This window comes from Ruditapes philippinarum, unplaced genomic scaffold, assembly GCF_026571515.1.
Source record: "Ruditapes philippinarum isolate M1 unplaced genomic scaffold, ASM2657151v2 ctg2017_1_1_1_1, whole genome shotgun sequence".
Taxonomy (NCBI): domain Eukaryota; kingdom Metazoa; phylum Mollusca; class Bivalvia; order Venerida; family Veneridae; genus Ruditapes; species Ruditapes philippinarum.
Window position 1 is genome coordinate 93,778 of NW_026853450.1, and position 19,153 is coordinate 112,930.

At 34.2% G+C, this 19,153-nt stretch overlaps 1 protein-coding gene across 1 annotated transcript in view; it reads left to right on the forward strand.

Moving 5' to 3' along the window:
• The window catches only part of LOC132736895 (tenascin-like), a gene marked incomplete at its 3' end in the record, with an annotated part of 90,554 nt that overhangs the window by 44,121 nt on the left and 27,280 nt on the right, over nt 1-19,153 (forward strand). Inside the window, exons 7-12 of the mRNA XM_060724109.1 lie at nt 2,366-2,536; nt 6,115-6,285; nt 9,786-9,911; nt 17,002-17,142; nt 17,423-17,566; nt 18,581-18,724. Of these exons, the coding sequence (XP_060580092.1) occupies nt 2,366-2,536; nt 6,115-6,285; nt 9,786-9,911; nt 17,002-17,142; nt 17,423-17,566; nt 18,581-18,724 (897 nt within the window). The remainder of the gene's footprint in view (nt 1-2,365; nt 2,537-6,114; nt 6,286-9,785; nt 9,912-17,001; nt 17,143-17,422; nt 17,567-18,580; nt 18,725-19,153) is intronic.

Consider the following 19,153-nt stretch of genomic DNA (forward strand, 5'->3'; position numbering starts at 1 on the left):
TAAAAACAAAAAAATCTTCTTTGATCATACTACAGAGGTTTAAGCTTGGCTTCTTTTATCAAACTACAGAGGTTTAAGCTTGGATGTTTGATATAAAGCATTATCTGGTGGACCTCTACAAAAGTTGTTCAAATTAGAGCCTTTAAGTAAGAATTGGCCCACCCGGGGGAACATAAATTTTCCTGAAATATATATAGTAGAACATTTAATATAATTATGCCCCCCTTCGAAGAAGAGGGGGTATATTGTTTTGCTAATGTCGGTCTGTCTGTCTGTCGGTCCGTCGGTCTGTCCGTCGGTAGACCACATGGTTTCCGCTGACTATCTTGAAAAGTATTTATCACAAAGTCTTCATATTTCACATAGTGATTGGTCATAACTAGTAGATGACCCCTATTGATTTTGGGGTTACTAGGTCAAAGGTCAAGGTCACAGGGACCTTAAATATTAAAAAGGTTTCCGCTGATTATCTTGAAAAGTATGTATCACAAAGTCTTCATATTTCACACAGTGATTGGTCATAACTAGTAGATGACCCCTATTGATGTTGGAGTCACTAGGTCAAAGGTCAAGGTCACAGGGGCCTTAAATGTCAAAATAGTTTCAGCTGATTATCTTGAAAAGTATGTATCACAAAGTCTTCATATTTCAGAGAGTGATTGGTCATCACTAGTAGATAACCCCTATTGATTTTGGGGTCACTAGGTTAAAGGTCAAGGTCACAGGGACCTTAAATGTCAAAATGGTTTCCCCTGATTATCTGGAAAAGTATGTATCACAAAGTCTTTATATTTCACATAGTGATTGGTCATAACTAGTAGATGACCCCTGTTGATTTTGGGGTCACTTGGTCAAACGTCAAGGTCACAGGGACCTTTAAATGTCAAAATGGTTTCCGCTGATTATCTTGAAAAGTATGTATCACAAAGTCTTCATATTTCACATAGTGATTGGTCATCACTAGTAGATGACCCCTATTTATTTTGAGGTCACTAGGTCAAGGTCACAGGGACCTTAAAATGTCATAATGGTTTCCGCTGATTATCTTAAAAAGTATTCATCACAAAGTCTTCATATTTCACATAGTGATTGGTCATAACTAGTAGATGACCCCTATTGATTTTAGGGTCACTAGGTCAAAGGTCAAGGTCACAGGGGCCTTGAATGTCAAAATGGTTTCCGCTGATTATCTTGAAAAGTGTTCATCAGAAAGACTTCATATTTCACATAGTGATTGGTCATAAGTAGTAGATGACCCCTATTGATTTTGGGGTCACTAGGTCAAAGGTCAAGGTCACAGGGGCCTTAAATGTCAAAAGGGTTTCCGCTGATTATCTTGAAAAGTATTCATCACAGAGTCTTCATATTTCACCTAGTTATTGGTCATAAGTAGTAGATGACCTCTATTGATTTAGTGGTCATTAGGTCAAAGGTAAATGTCACATGGGCCTTAAATGTCAAAAAGGTTTCCGTTGATTTTTCCATAATTGAACACTTCCATGTACCCATTTTTGGCAAGTTTCTGTAATAAAATTACCAATTATGTGAGTCAATGGCTAGAAAGGAGGTATATGTGTCGTTCGACATTCTTGTTTCTTCCCTAAATCTACATGAGCTAAAGCTTTTAGTTTCCATAGCAACCATTGACTTAATAGCAGCTATTGACTTTTAATGACAAACTGTTAATTTTCATAGCAACCAATGACCTTCATAGCAAACATTTACTTTCCATAGCAATGAGTGAATTAACCTTTGAATATTATAGCAGGCACTGACTTCCAAGGAAATCATTTATTTTGTATAGTTACTTCTTATGTAACTGTTGTTCTCCCTTAGCAATAGCAACCAGTAAAGTTGTTTAACATGTGCTCTTTTTCTGATACAATTACAAACTTTGTGATATCAGTAACAGTTTAAGATTTAGATTTTATATCTGCTTTTATTTGGTTTATAGTTTACGATATTACTTGTTCCTTGTCATAGAGAGTATTTATATTAAGATTAGCAATATTAGGGCAATCTTGACCATTTTGTTGTGAGTCCAATTATAGTTTAAAAAAAGTTACTCATTAGCCAATTTTGAACCTTCATTCTGCTTCTGTTGCATGGCATTTTGAAAAAATATGGTATTTTGAATGGAAACCAAAATACTTCTTGTTTACATTCGCTACTAATGTGACAAATAATTTCACATAAATCGTTACTTTCTTTATTCGATAATCACCTAAAATGCTCTAAAACCATTATTCCAACATTATAAACTCATGTTTGCCTTTTCCAAAGAATGAAAAAAAAATCATTTCTGAGGCCTTTAAGACAACAATAAATATTGAAATAACTTATATATAATATTTATTCATTTAAGTTAATGGTGGATGGACTCCATGGACAACATGGGGTGATTGTTCAGTCACATGTGGTGGAGGAACACAGACCAAGTCTAGAACTTGTACAAACCCTGCACCACAATATGGTGGTGCAGAATGTTCTGGAATTGGTTCTGATTCTCAACAGTGTAACACTCAATACTGCCCACGTAATTCTTTATCTGTTTTACATTTGGTAATACTTGTGAAAATTGGTAAATTATCCTAAAAGATTGCATAAATGTTCTGGTAGTGATTCTCAAGGTCAAAACTATCAAAACTGCCCAGTGATATATATTATCTATTTAATAAATGCTAATATTTGTAACAATAGTAGCGTCTTTAATAGAAATATGTACAATTAATTGAGAGATTTAAAATTAAAAATTATTTAGCTCACCAGAGAACAACAAGCTCAGAATGAGCTCTTGTGATACCCCTATGTCCGTCATCTGGCGTTAATATTTTTACCTTAACATCATCATCTCCTAAACCACTTGGCCAGGAGTGATGAAACTATGCAGAAATTGTCATATGTTGGTCCTCTATAAAATATGCTCAAATTGCTCCGTCCACTAACAGTGCAAGATGGCCACAACAGCTGAAAATAGAAATAAGCTGAAAAACAACATCTCCTCTTTAACTTAACTTGGTAGATTTGATGAAAAGTCCTTGATCAATTTGTTTTAGTCTGTTGAAGAAGATGGTCACCCAAGCTTTATAAAATAAAAATCTATAAACTACATACTTCTTCGCCACTTTGTAGATTTTGATAACACAAAACAGGAATGGTCTTCAGTGGTCCTCTCAAATTTTTAAATGGTTCCATTTGGTTGATTAAGATGGCCACCAGAGCTAAAAATAGAAATACTTTTTGAACAACATTTCTCCTCAATCATGTGGTAGATTTCTATGAAACTGTACAGACTGATCATCAGGTACCAGTAGTCTTTTTTTTTAAATTGCTTAACTTGTTCCAGTTTGTTCAACAAGATTGCAACCATAGCTAAAAATAGAAAAAAGTTTTGAAGTTGGCATCTCCCTAATATATTTTGATGAAATTCTATAGAAATGATCCATAAGTGGCCATTTACTTGAATTGTTCAAATGGTCCTGGTTTCCAAAACAATACACTGCTATACCTGAGCCAATTTCATATCCAAGAATTGTACATTATAAAATTCAACTTGACTTATGGCTGTATACCAAAAAATAACATTTAAATGTAATTGCAAGGCCATTAATTACTAAAAAAACCCTGAACACATTTTCTTGTCGCATTTTTAGCTCGACTATACGAAGTATATGGAGAGCTGTCCTACTCGGCCCAGCGTCCGCGTCAAGATTTTATATTTAAGTTTTGGTGCAGTAAAATATTTTTCACTATAACTTTGTCAATTCTTAAGATATCAACTTCAAACTTCAAATATATGTTCCTTATCATCAACCACATCTTATGTGACAAAGTTCATAACTCTAGCACCAATATTTGCAGATTTATCTCCCCTTGAACCTAGAATTTTCCTTAAAAAAATACTATTCTTTGACTGTAACTTCTTTACTTCTTAAGGGATCAACCTCATACTTCATATATATGTACCTTATCATCATCCCAATCTTATGTGACAAGGTTCATAACTCTAACACCAATATTAGCAGATTTATCTCCCCTTGAACCTAGAATTTTCCTTACAAAAATACTATTCTTTGACTGTAACTTCTTTATTTCTTAAGGGATCAATCTCATTCTTCAAATATATGTACCTTATTATCATCCACATGTTATGTGACAAGGTTCATAACTCTAGCACCAATATTGCAAGAATTATCTCCCCTTAAACTTTGATTTTTATACTAGAAAAATGTTATTATTTACTATAACTTTTTTAGTTTTAAAGGTATCTAACTCAAACTTCAAATACTTACATGTATTCCTTATCATCAATTACATTTTATGTGACAATGTTCATAACTCTTGAAGCAATATTAACAGATTTATCTCTCTTTGAACTTAAGATTTTCTTTAAGAAATATTATAACTTCTTTACTTTTTAAGGTATCTACTTCAAACTTCAAATATATATATTTCTTATCATTATAAACATGTTGTGTGACAAGGTTCATAACTCTAGCATGACTATTTCTAGAATTGTTCCCCTTGATCTTGGAATTTATGTTAACAAATGTTATTTTTTTAACTATAACTTATAATACATAATTATACATAATTGATTTTTCTTTCATAGTTTTGTCCTCCTTACTGCGTCCAGTATTTTATTAGTCGAGCTTCGCTGTCTCCTGTGACAGCACTTGTTAGCTGGTCTGTTACGAAGAGAAAGTCTAGCTATTGTGATTGCAGGGGTGTTGTCAGTATACCTCCACAAACGAAGTTTAAGGGGGGTATATAGGAATATAGGAGTCAGCTTGTCTCTGGGTTGGTCGGTCCGTCTGTCAGTCGGTTGGTCAACATCATGGTTTCCAAACAATAACTAGAGTTTGGAATGAGGTATTGTAATTAAACTTGGTATATAGCAACCTTATGTGGAGACTCCGGTTGGTATTGCATTTGGAACCCCTGGGGTCAAGGTAATCGTTACTAAAATAGAAAAATGGTTTCCGGACAATAACAAGAGTAAGGAATGAGATATTGTTATCAAATTTCGCGTATAGCAAGCTTATATGAAGACTTGAGTTTGTATTACATTTGGGCCCCCTGGGGTCAAGGTCAAGGTCACCATTACTAAAATAAGAAAAATGGTTTCTTGACAATAACTAGAGTTAGGAATGAGATATTGGAATCGAACTTGGTATATAGCAAGCTTATATGAAGACCTGGGTTGGTATTGCTTTTGACCCCCTGGGATCTAGGTCAAGGTCATCAATACTAAAAATAGAAAAATGGTTTCTGGACAATAACTAGAGTTAGGAATGAGATATTGTAAACTTGGTGTATAGCAAGCTTATATGAAGACCTGGGTTGGTATTGCATTTGGACCCCCTGGGGTCAAGGTCACCATAACAGTGTTCTGAAAATAGAAAAATGGTGTCCGGACAATAACTAGAGTTAGGAATGAGATATTGTAATAAAACTTGGTGTAAAGTAAGCTTATATGAAGACCCGGGCTGGTATCGCATTTGGGCCCGCTGGGCTCAAGATCAAGGTCACTATTAAAAATAGAAAAAATGGTTTCTGGACAATAACTGGAGTTAGGAATGAGATATTGTAATCAAACTTTGTGTATAGCAAGCTTATTTGGAGACCCCAGTTTAATTGAAATATTTCTTTGTACACATTTGATAGTTTGTGTTCATTTTTTTTTTCAGACTACTTATTTTTCAAAAGGTCAAACTTGCTGGTGGGGGTATTAATCACCTTCAATGATAGGTCTAGTTGTCATTAAAAGGTTTCAAAGTTGTTCAAATCATGACAGTTTCCTGAACTTGTTAACTTCCTGCAAATTAAATGTAGAAACAAGACTTAAATAACATTTCAACAACCACTCTACTGATTTTGATTAACTAAATAGGATTGACATAATAATGAAATATTTTCATATGAACCATATTATAAGGTGAGTGATTCAGGGACATTTTGACCCTTTCTGTTATTGTACATATATGTGTCTTTACATTGACCTTTGCACCTTACCGGTATATTCAAAAGCAAATCATCAATTATGAGGCATAAATGCATTAAGATAAAATAACTATAGAAATAACAAGTTTTTTTTGTTTTCATTTTTGAAAGTTAATGGTGGATGGACTCAATGGTATACATGGGGTACTTGTTCAGTCACATGTGCTGGAGGAAGACAGACCAGGTCTAGATCTTGTACAAACCCTGAACCACAGTATGGTGGTGCACAATGTTCTGGTAGTGGTTCTGGTACTCAAGATTGTAGCACTCAAAACTGCCCAGGTAATATTTTATCTGTTTTACATGTGGTAATATTTGTGTAAATTAGTAAATTATCCTAAAGGATTGTATAAATGTTCTGGTAGTGATTCTCAAGGTCAACAGTGTAACTCTCAAACTGTCTCGGTAATATTTTATCTGTTTTACATTTTGTAATACTTGTGAAAATTAGTAAATTATCCTAAAGGATTGCATAAATGTTCTGGTAGTGATTCTCAAGGTCAACAGTGGAACTCTCAAACTGTCTCGGTAATATTTTATCTGTTTTACATTTTGTAATACTTGTGAAAACTAGAACTATCACTAAATGTGATTAATACCCCCTGCAAGACTGCTCGGAAATGAGGATGTTACTAGTAACAGAATACCTTGTAAAGAATTGAAATAGAGTTATGGTTGTGGGCAATAAAAGATGGTTGTGGTTCTTGTATGTTGCATTTCCTTTCAATGTGGTTGGCCATTGATGAAGTTTTATTGGATTACTCTGTAATAAGTCCAGAAGACAAGGAAAAGGAACAAAGGGCAATAACTCTATAAATACTGAAGATTGAGTTATGGTTATTGTGCACTGCACTTCCTCTCATTGCACTTGACCATTCTATGAAGTTGTATTGAATTTCAACTACTAGTTTTCAAGATATGCACTGGACAAAAAAAGTAACAAAGGCAATAACTGTAATTAGTCCAAATAGAGTTATTGTTCTTGAGCACTGCACTTCATCTCACTGCCCTTGACCATTGTATAAAGTTTCATTGAATTCCAACCATTAACTTTCAAGTTATGCACAGGACAATAAAAAGTAACAAAGGGCAAAAACTTTTAAATTAGTCAAAAACAGTTATGGTTTCTGTGCACTGCACTTCCTCTCAATATACTTGACCATTGCATGAAATAGTTTTGAATTCCAACTAGTAGTTTTCAAGTTATGCTCTGGACAAGAAAAAAGCAATGGAAAAGTAACAAAGGACAATAACACTATAATTACTCTGGACAGAGTTATAGTTCTTGTGCTGACATTGTATGAAGTTGTTTTGAATTCCAACCAGTAGTTATCAAGTTATGCTCCGGACAAGGAAAAGCAACAAAGGGCAGTAACTCTGTAATTAGTCAAAATGGAGTTATGGTTCTTGTGCACTGCATTTCCTCTTATTGTGCTTGACCATTGTATGAAGTTGTTTTAAATTCCAACCAGTAAGTTTGAAGTTATGCACCGGACAAGGAAAAGTATCAAAGGGCAATAACTCTGTAATTTGTCAAGATGGAGTTATAATTCTTGTGCACTGCATTTCCTCTAAATGTGCTTGACAACTGCATGAAGTTGTATTGAATTCCAACCAGTACTTTTCAAAGTTATGCCTCCGGACAAGGAAAAGTAACAAAGGGCAAAATAACTCTGTAATTAGTCAAAATGGAGTTATGGTTCTTGTGCACTGCACTTCCCCTTATTGTGCTTGATAATTGTATGAAGTTGTTTCGAGTTTCAACCAGTACTTTTCAAGTTATGCTCCGGACAAGGAAAAGTAACAAAGGGCAATAACTCTGTAATTAGTCAAAATGGAGTTATTGTTCTTGTGCACTGCACTTCCCCTTATTGTGCTTGATAATTGTATGAAGTTGTTTCGAGTTTCAACCAGTACTTTTCAAGTTATGCTCCGGACAAGGAAAAGTAACAAAGGGCAATAACTCTGTAATTAGTCAAGATGGAGTTATGGTTCTTGTGCACTGCACTTCCCCTTATTGTGCTTGATAATTGTATGAAGTTGTTTCGAGTTTCAACCAGTACTTTTCAAGTTATGCTCCGGACAAGGAAAAGTAACAAAGGGCAATAACTCTGTAATTAGTCAAGATGGAGTTATGGCTCTTGTGCACTGCACTTTTTCTCAATGTGCTTGAACACTGTATGAAGTTATATTGAATTCCAACTATTAGTCTCCAAGTTATGCTCCGGACAAAAAAAGCAATGAAAAAGTAAATAAGGGCAATAACTCTGTAATTAGTCAAGATGGAGTTATGGTTCTTGTGCATGGCACTTTCCCTTATTGTGCTTGACCATTGTATGAAGTTGTTTTGAATTCCAACCAGTAGTTTTCAAGTTATGCTCCAGACAAGGAAAAGTAACAAAGGGCAGTTACTCTTTAATTAGTCAAAATTGAGTTATGGTTCTTGTGCACTGTACTTCCTCTCAATGTGCTTGACCATTGTATGAAGTTATATTGAATTCCATCCATTAGTCTTCAAGTTATAGTCCGGACAAAAGAAAGCAATGGAAAAATAACAAAGGGCAATAACTCTGTAATTACTTTAGATAGAGTTATGGTTCTTGTGCACTCCACTTCCCCTTATTGTGCTTGACAATTGTATGAAGTTGTTTCGAGTATCAACTAGTAGTTTTCAAGTTATGCTCCGGACAAGGAAAAGTAACAAAGGGCAGTAACTCTGTAATTAGTCAAGATGGAGTTATGGTTCTTGTGCACTGCACTTCCTCTAAATGTGCCTGACCATTGTATGAAGTTATATTGAATTCCAACCATTAGTCTCCAAGTAATGCTCCGGACAAGGAAAATGCAACGGACCGCTGGACCGACCAACCGACCGACCGACCGACCGACCAACCGACCGACCGACCGATCAACCGACCGACCACCGAGTGACTCCTATATACCCCCCCCCCAAAACTTTGTTTTTGGGGGTATAATTAGTAAATTATCCTAAAGGATTGCATAAATGTTCTGGTAGTAATTCTCAAGGTCAACAGTGTAACTCTCAAAACTGCCTAGGTAATATTTTATCTATTTAATAAATGCTAAATTTGTAACAAAAGTAGTGTCTTTGATAGAGATATGCACAATTAATGGACTAAGGGACTTAAAATTTAACAATGGTTTTGCTCACCAGAGGACAAAAAGGATCAATGTGAGCTTTAATGATACCCCTGTGTTGGTCATCTGTCATTAACATTTTTAGTTAAGCCACATCTTCTGCCAATCAATGCAAGTCCTTTATGAAAACTGCTTAAATATAGAGAATTTGTTTATCTTTTATCTATTAAGTAATTACAACAGTAGAGCATTCATAAAATTTTATGAAATAAAATAAAATAAAGAAATAAACTAACCACATTATATAAAATAAAAAAATATCACAGGAAAGTCACAAAAAGTCATTTTCAGATAAAAATAGTAGCTACCTTAAACAGTTTAATTTTGCCCCCTTTTGAGAAAAAAGAATGTTGATTTGTCTTAGGTTAGTTTGTTTTCAGTCAGTAACTAGAAAACCATTTGATCCAACAAACTTCATAAAATACATGATCATGCTAGGCTGATGTATCAAGGTACAGGTCATACTGACCATGCATTACTCTGTTTACTATGTTTACACTTGATGATTAGTGCCACGTAAAACTTCATTATCCTTCTACAATAATGTGTTACGTGATAAGAGGAAAAGATGTATTATTGTAAAAAGTGTAGTATATTAATATTATATGACGTTTAATTTCCAGTGATTCCTTTTGGGCAACCATGTAAGATGGGTGGAGACAAGTGTGAAGGGCAATATACTGAATGTAAAAGTGAAACTTGCCAATGTGTAAATGGATATTATTGGAATGGAAATAACTGTGTTATCAGTATGAGTTTATTTTATATATGTTTCTTATGTACATTGTTAATCATGTGATACCTATGTATGCATGCCCACCCTTTTGGAGATATGCTGATAACCATACATGCAATAATTTCTAGACTGATTTCTCAGATACTTTAAAAAATGTTTCAGAAATTAACATAGCAGCATATAACCTAGTATACTGATATTTACAACATGCAAATATTTGATACAGTAAAGCATGCACTATGCTTTATCACTGTGGTATCGTAAAGAATCCAGCTTACCTGTTTTTATACTGTGACAATGCCGCATCATATAAAGAAAAAATGTTTGAAAAAAATCGGCTTATTATCCCCCGCCGAAAAGGCGGCGGGGGATATAGAAATAGTCTCCGTCCGTCCGTCGTCCGTCCGACCGAACTTCCGCACTCACAGGAGAGTAATTATGTGGCTAGAGGGACAATAGGTAACTGTTCTTTCTCTTTGATGTCATTCATTCCGTAATGCTTCTATGTGGCTATTTTCTTTTGTGTGGCTAAAAAGAACAATAGAGAGAACAATAGAGTAGCCACATAATTACTGTCCTGTGAGAACGTCCGTCCTTCCGCCCGTCCGTCCTTCCGTCCGACATTTTTGTCTGGAGCATATCTCTAAAAGTATTTGAGTTATCAACTTGAAACTTCATAGGTGGATAGACCTTATTGAGGAGGAGTGCAGTGCACAAGAATGATAACTCTATTCTGCATAATTTTTGAGTTATTGCCCTTTGTTATTTTTTAAAATTAATTTTTGTCCAGAGCATAACTCAAAAAGCCTTTGAGATATCAAAATGAAACTTCATAGGTGCATAGATCTCACTCAGGAGGTGTTCAGTTGCACAAGAATGATAACTCTACCTTTCATAATTTTGAGTTATTTCCCTTTGTTATTTTTCTTACCTAATTTTTCACCCCGAGTGGAGCATAACTCAAAAGTGTTTGAGATTGTCAACATGAAATGTCATAGGTGGATAGATTTTATTGAGGAGGAATTCTGTGCACAAGAATGATAACTCTTCCCTGTACAATTTTGAGTTATTGCCCTTTGTTCTTTTACATACTATTTTGTCCGGAGCTTATCTCAAAAAGTATTTGAGGTATCAACTTGAAATTCATAGTGGATTGAATCTCATTGAGGAAGAGTGCAGTGCACAAGAACGATAACTCTACCCTGCATAATTGTTTTAGTTATTGCCCTTTTTTTTTTGAAAAATTAATTTTTGTTCCAGAGCATAACTCAAAAGGCCTTTGAGATATCATTATGAAACTTCATAGGTGCAACAGATCTCACTCAGGAGGTGTGCAGTGCACGAGAATGATAACTCTACCTTTTATAATTTTTGAGTTATTGCCTTTGTTATTTTTCATACTTAATTTTTCAATTCAATTTTTTTTCTCAAAAAGTATTTTGAGGTATCAACTTGAAACTTCATAGGTGGATAGGTTTTTACTGAGGAGGAATGCAGCACACAAGAATGATAACCTACCCTGCATTATTTTTCAGTTATTGCCCTTTGTTATTTCAGCCTCAGTATTCACATAGGTTTCAAATCTGTAATCACTATAGCCATCAGTTTTCATTACCAAAAGACCTCTTAAAATGGAATTATTCTGCTCTACTACATATACATTCTTCCAATGAGCAAACACATTCGGCGAGGGATGGCCATGTTGACATGGCTCTTGTTAAGTTTTGGAAGCCAGAACCATCACTGCGGAAGCTTTACGACCAGGGACAATGAATAGTCTGTCTCATGATGTATTTCAGAAAAGTCATCGCAGTTTATTTTATAGACATACTCCATGATCAATCAAAGACATAGATAACATCTACATCTCTGGATCAATGTAGAGATACTTAAAATTAAAATGCTAAGTAATCGTCTCGAGATTCGGATACTCAAAATGCACGAAATCGTTACACTCCCGAAATAATTGCAAGTATGCAAACATTTGAAGAAGTAAAATTATTTGCACACAATTATTTTCTTACAAATGTATATAATGACAGTTAAAAATAAAATTGCAACTTTTGACCTTATCACACTATGAACTGATCCTGGAGACAAGTGATTGACAGGCACTAGAGATCGTTTGATGTGGTAGAAGTGTCAATAATCACTAAATGGCAGTCTAATCATGACTTTAAAAGACTTTGCCAACCTACATATGTGACAAACTGCCAGATAATTGTAGGCGGGGTCATTTATGCAGACAGTTGTTGAAAAGTTTCCCCAGTATTGATTGAGAAAGGTCATATATATACCAATCAGTCAACAGTTTTGTGTATTACTAAACTGTCTGGGGAAATCATTCTGACATCAACGGGTTTGAAACTTACAAATATAATTGCATAACAGTTGAATAGTTCTTGCTGCAAATAAGTAGTTCAAATTTCTATTGTTAACACAAAAGTCTTCTTCGGAAAGGTCGGCTTATTTCTGTGACAATCCCAGATGTCCATGATGTTATAGCATAGATGTATGTGATAGCTGATAAATGAAAATAAAAGATTTAAATTAAAAAAAGAAAGTCTTTTATTCTGTGACAGTCAAACTGGAATATGACTTCACAGAATTTGTGCGCGGAGGAAGGTAGTCTAGTACTGGTGTAACTCTTCAGGAACGATGGTTAGGAAACTACCCGCCTATATGACTGAAATACTGTTGGGAAAAGGCGTAAAATGAAACAAACAAAAAATCTCAGAATTTGTACATGCTTCTTTTCTGTGACAAAGAGAAACTGCTTTTTGTATGATTTACTGTTCCCAGTTAAAACTTTGTTTTCAATATTTGTATTGATGTATCGGTTAATTCGGTATCTTAAACTTATTGCATCATCTCCCCTTATTGTAAACATATCATCTCCCCTTATTGTAAACATATTATTGTTAAGCTGCCTATGTTTGCAAGATGTTAATTATCTTTTTGTTCCCAGCCTTTTCGAAGAAAAAAGGGGGATATAGAAATAGGCTCCGTCCGTCTGAGCGCACAAGAGGGTATATGTAAGGTACTAAATACCCAACAACTACCAATCCTACTCACTCCGTATGTTATTGTTGGGTATTCTGATGTATTGTTGGGTACTTTTTTACACAGTAAAATACCCAACAAGAATACAAATGTAAGGATGTTCGTCCGTCCGTCTGTTTGATGTGGCTATTTTCTTTTGTGTGGCTAAAAAGAACAATAGAGTAGCCACATTATTACTCTCCTGTTAGAACGTCCGTCCGTTGTCCGTATGTCATACTTTCGTGTCTGGTCCATTATCATCTTTGTCATTTATGAAAAGAATTTGAAAATTACTTGGCACAAATGTTTATTATAATAAGACGATGTGTCATGCGCAACAACCAGACGGGGCCCTACCTCCAGGGTCAAGGTCAACAATTGTCTATTTGAGAGTAATGTTGTGTCCGGTCCATAACTTTCTTATTATGAAGGGGATTTTTGTAAATACTGCCATAATGTTCACAAAATCAGACGATGTGTCATGTGCAAAAAACCGGTCACCTACCTTCAAGGTCAAAGGTCACACTTGGGGGTCAAAGATTAACATAGTCTGTTACAGGGTATATTTCCTTTCGGTGGTCCAAACTTTTTCATAGATCAAAGTTAATTTGAAAATACTTGGCACAAATTTTGTTTAATTAAGACGATATGTCATGGACGGCATGCTATAGGGATACCCTTACCTCCAGGGTCAAGGTCGCACTTGCTCATTCAAGGTCAACATTGTCTATTTGATGGTATATGTCTGTTTCGTCCATAACTTTCTTATCTTGAGGGGATTTTGTAATACTGCCACAATTGTTCACAATAATGAGACAATGTGTCAGGCGCAACAAACGGTCACCTACCTCCAAGGTCAAGGTCACAGTTGGAGGTCAAAGATTAACATAGTCTTTTACAGGGTATATTTTGTGTCCAGTCCATAACTTTTTCATAGATCAAAGAATTTTGTAAATACTTGCCACAAGTAGTCATTATAATAAGACAATGTGTCTTGCGCAACACCTGCGTCCCTAAGTCCAAGGTCGAGGTCACACTTAGAGGTAAAAAATTAACATAGTCTGTTATAGGGTATATTTTGTGTAGGATCTAGAACTTCTTCATAGTTCCAGGGATTTTGAAATAACTTGGCACAAATAGTCACAATAATAAGATGATATGTCAAGTACAACACCTGCATCCCTACCTCCAAGGTCAAGGTCACACTCAGAGGTCAAAGGTTAACAAGAGTCTGTTATTTGGTATATTTTGTGTCCCATCCATTACTTCTTCATAGATTAAGGGATTTTGAAATACTTGGCACAAATAATCACAATGATTAGATGATATGTCATGCGTAAACATCTGTGTCCCTACCTCCAAGGTCAAGTCACACTTAGAGGTCAAAGAATTTACATAGTCTGTTAGGGTATATTTTGTGTCCAATCTATAACTTCTTCATAGTTCAAGGGATTTTGAAAATACTTGGCACAAATAGTCTCAATAATAAGACGTTATGTCATGCACAACACCTGTTCCCCTACCTCCAAGGTCAAGGTCACACTTAGAGGTCAAATCTTAACATGGTAGATTTTTGAACTCCGTATTTCATTTTATTTTTTTAACAAATTTATTGTTGCATTTGCAGATCTAGCATTGATCATAATTTTGGACTGAATGTCCTGAGATCCATACCTCAATCTTTTGAAATAGCACAATCTTATGCTTCATATAAAACTTGCCGAGGCGGGGGACGTTGGTAACTCTGTTACAAATTCTTGTTATATAGGAAAAGCAATTAAATAAGCATAAATGCTCATTGTGTCACTTAACATCTATATGTACTAAAGGAAAAGTAAAATAAAAAAGACAAGGATTAAATTCTTAAAACCTTGACTATCGAAAATTGATATTTTTAATAAATTGATTTGTAGGTATACATGTAAAATTAATAGGACTTAACTGGATAGCAAATGAAAAGCAGAAAAGAACGTTCCAGAAACTCCAGATATCCCTGTATGAAATTGAAGAAAAATTTAGCGAATCTATTTTTCTTTTGCGATATTCATCGCATGTGATTAAAGCGAAAATTAGATACAAAAAAAACCCTGATATAAAATATATATACGTGGGTTGTCCCAATATTCTGTGACAAAATTGTTTAAAAGCTAAATAAAATAGGTACGAATTTGATATTTAAATATGTTAAAAACCCATATAATTGAAACATTTTCACAAATTTACATAGAAAAATACCAACAAACAACAAAAATATGCCATAAACGCACTTCAAGCGTCAAAGACGCCGTTAAATCTATATAAGGCGCCTTTCTCAAACTCTCAATTGCTTTCAACTCAATAATGGTGCAGCTTTACCCATAAATCGTCAATTACAAACTTATATCATATGGTGGTTAATGTCTGTTGAATGTCTGGATGCCATACATAAATTTTTGCTATACACAAACTTCCGGTCTCGTTGCACCTGCTTTTAGCTGCAGGAAACAGGCGACGGAGATCGGCCTTCCTATTCGTGTTTTCCTTATTTGCGCTTTTTGTAGCGCAGAACTCTGGTTCCGTTCATGGATATAGTAGACAAATGCTTAGGATATGTTGCTTAAAACTGTTCTATTTGGTATATTTGTAGAACATCGTAAGATATGTCATCTCAAAATAGTCACGAAACCGGAGTGACCTGTTCACTGTGCCGCAAATTCTTCGAACGTCGCCATTTAAACTTTATTTTCTACGAGATATATATTTTCATTTATCGGTATCTTGTTCGTTTCTTAAGTTATTTAACTGAAACATTTTGAGATGATGTAAACAAAGCAGCAGAGGAAGCCAATGTGACATTGTGCAGACACATCATCAGATATTTTAAATATACCTAATTAATTTTTGGCTATTCGTAACAAAATGCAAATTATTTGACGTGCGCCGGCAACCTTAAACCAATGTCGTTAATACTGAAAATTTTTAAATAACTAGAGTAAATATTTTTTAAATGATTTGTTGTAATGTTAGATAATAAACTTAATGGTTATATGACTGTGTGAATTTTAATCTATTGGCATTAAAAATGAATCGTCTATAAAATTTTGATTACGTTTGATATGATGCCATCAATGCTTGCACTTTTTAGCTCACCTGCATAAAAGTGCTCAAGGTGAGCTTTTGTGATCACAATTTGTCTGGCGTCCATCCTCTTCATATTTCACATAGTGATTGGTCATAACTAGTAGATGACCTCTATTGATTTAGGGGTCACTAGGTCAAGGTCACAGGGGTCTTGAATGGTAGTATGGTTTCCACTTATTATCTTGGTTACTATTTATTACAAAGTCTTCATATTTCACATAGTGATTGGTCATAACTAGTAGATGACCCCTAATGATTTTGGGGTCACTAGGTCAAGGATCAAGGTCTTAGGGGCCATGATTGGTCATAACTAGTAAGTGACTCCTATTGCTTTGGGGTCATTAGTTCAAAGGTCAAGGTCACAGGGGCCTTAAATGTCAAAATGGTTTCCACTCATTATCTTGAATACTATTTATGACAAAGTCTTTATATTTCTCATATTGATTGGTCATAACTATTAGATGACCCCTATTGATTTTGGGGTAACAAGGTCAAATGTTAAGGTCACAGGGGCCTTAAATGTCAGAATGGTTTCCACTCATTATCATGAAAACTATTTTTCACAAAGTTTTAATTATTTTTCTTTTTTCCATATCTGAACACTTCCTTGTACCCATTTATAACAAAATTAATAATAATGTGAGTCAAGGGCTAGAAAGGGGGCATATGTGTCGCTCGACATTTCTTGTTTTCTCTAAAATTGGCCTTAATATCTTACTTTATGTAATATTCATTTTATGTCAGTTGATAAGATTTTTTTTTTCGTGTTTACAATTGTTAGATATGTAAGATATTTGTATGAGATATAAAAAGTAATGAAGTAAAGCAAGTTTTCACAAGCTGCTTACTGTTGTATTATTGTATGAAGTTATGTAGTCCATGTAAAGTGATATCAAAAAAGTTAATAATGGTATGAAATTTATATATTTCTATATTTTCAGAGGTTGGCCTTGGCTCTAATTGTCCTATGCCAAATGCATGTTCATTTTCTCGGGCTGCATGTGTTGGAAGCGAGTGTAGATGTAACAACACATATTACGATACAAACACTGACAATACCATTGGAGGTAGTTGTGAGACAAGTATGTTTATTTGATATTTATATTATACATGTTGTATATACAAAAGCTCTTAGAGCTCAAACATCCCGATGTATGTAAAATGGTGAAAATTAAAATTTCTATATTTGACATGAGTAAAGTTTTAAATATTGAAAACACTTTGAAATTTACACAAACAAGGAATACTTTCTATGTCTATTCAGTATGGTAGAATTATAGATTCATTTAAGCTTTATTTAGTTGTTTAGTAAAAAAATGATCGTGAATTATGTTCACAGTGAATGTAATTGTATGGTTACAGGGATAAATCTTGGAGGTCCTTGTTCCAGTAACCATTTGAACAATAAACAATGTATTGACCAAAATGCAAGCTGTCGATGGTTGTCCTCCTATATCTGTTCCTGTGATGAACGTTATCATCCAGAGGGAAGTAGTTGTAAACCAAGTAAGTAACGTAATTTGCAGATTAAAGAAAAGAGAGACATTTAAGGAATGTGTTGGAATGTCTACGAATGGAGAAGAATGCTGTATCTGAAATCTTTATAAGTTACTTAGGAAAAATTTCTGTGTATTTGAGTTTTACATAATAAATTTGTAATAAGGAACTGCACTGAGCCGGAAAAAATAGAATTTAAATATCTTACATAGATCAGCTAGGGCTCTTAAAGCAGAGAGTTGCAAAAGATAATTAAGAAATATACTCAAAAATAAATTTAAAAATCGTATCTTGTGCTACTCTTCGCCATATTTCAGTGAAAAGCGTTACAATTAGAATAATTATTCTGGGAAAACCGATAGAGTGAATGATCTGAAAATTTGCGCACATGTTATAGTTCTAGACAGTTATCAAATGGAACATTAATCTTTAAAAACAAGTTACAAATCCAATCATGTCAAATAACTTATTGATGACCCTTTAACTTAACATTCATCTGTATTTTATTTGAGCTTCGAGCAGTAAACAGTTTGTTAAGTACATGTACATTTGTATGTAGAGAAATGGCTAGAATTGACACGTTTTTTTTCCTCTCACATTTTAAGATTCACAGGTTTTAGTTTTAGTTGTGATTTATTAAAAGGCCCATTATGGCTCAAGAATGCTTTTAACTTTATTTCTCAAAAACTTTATGAACTTGGTAGCATTTTACAGTTTCCAAAGACTTTCTTTTAAGCCACTTTCCTGAACCATCATTTGCTTCTGTTGCTTTTCAGTAATTAGTTCAGTTATAGTGATTTAGTATTTTGTATGGAAGTCAAAATACTACTTTGTTTACAGTTTGCTACTTTTATTATTCCACATACCCGGTATAGCGCTAAATCTGATTACTGAGAAAATGTACGTATCAATTAAATTATTAAAGTATACAATAAATCTTATCTAGTAAGATGTACAATTATTATTTCAGATTTAATATTTATATTTTTCATTAATTTTATACAATGTATTATCTTATTTCAGATGTTGCACTTGGTGGCAATTGTCAAGGAAATGTAAATAATGAATGTTCAGATCCAAATGCTGAATGTATTGACAAAAAATGTACATGTAGTGTTGGATTTTACCGATTCTATGAAGGGAGTTCTCAAAGTAATTGCAGAAAAGGTAAAGTTCTTTTTGATTATTTACTAGCAGTAACAACTTCATTATTTATATGATCTCAGACCCTTATAGTTACAGTGGTAGTCTTTAATGTATTTCTAACTTAACTTTTTCAACAACAAAAATAAAGCTATTGATACAGTTGATACAGTTATGCTGTCTGATCCCGTTCTTGTTGCCAGCCAGAAACTTTAACATTGGTCATAATTTTATATGCCCAAAACAATATTGGCGTATATTGTTATGCACCTGGTTGTCCATCTGCGTTACCAAATAGAGATAGGGGGCAATTTTATAGTAAACAGAACAATAGAGTTTATACTATGAGTGCATGTTTGACCTTTCTCAGGTCAAGGTCAAACTGGGTCATTTTGTATAAATTTCAAAATTTCTTGTCTGGAATACTTGATTAATACTATACATGTAATTGAC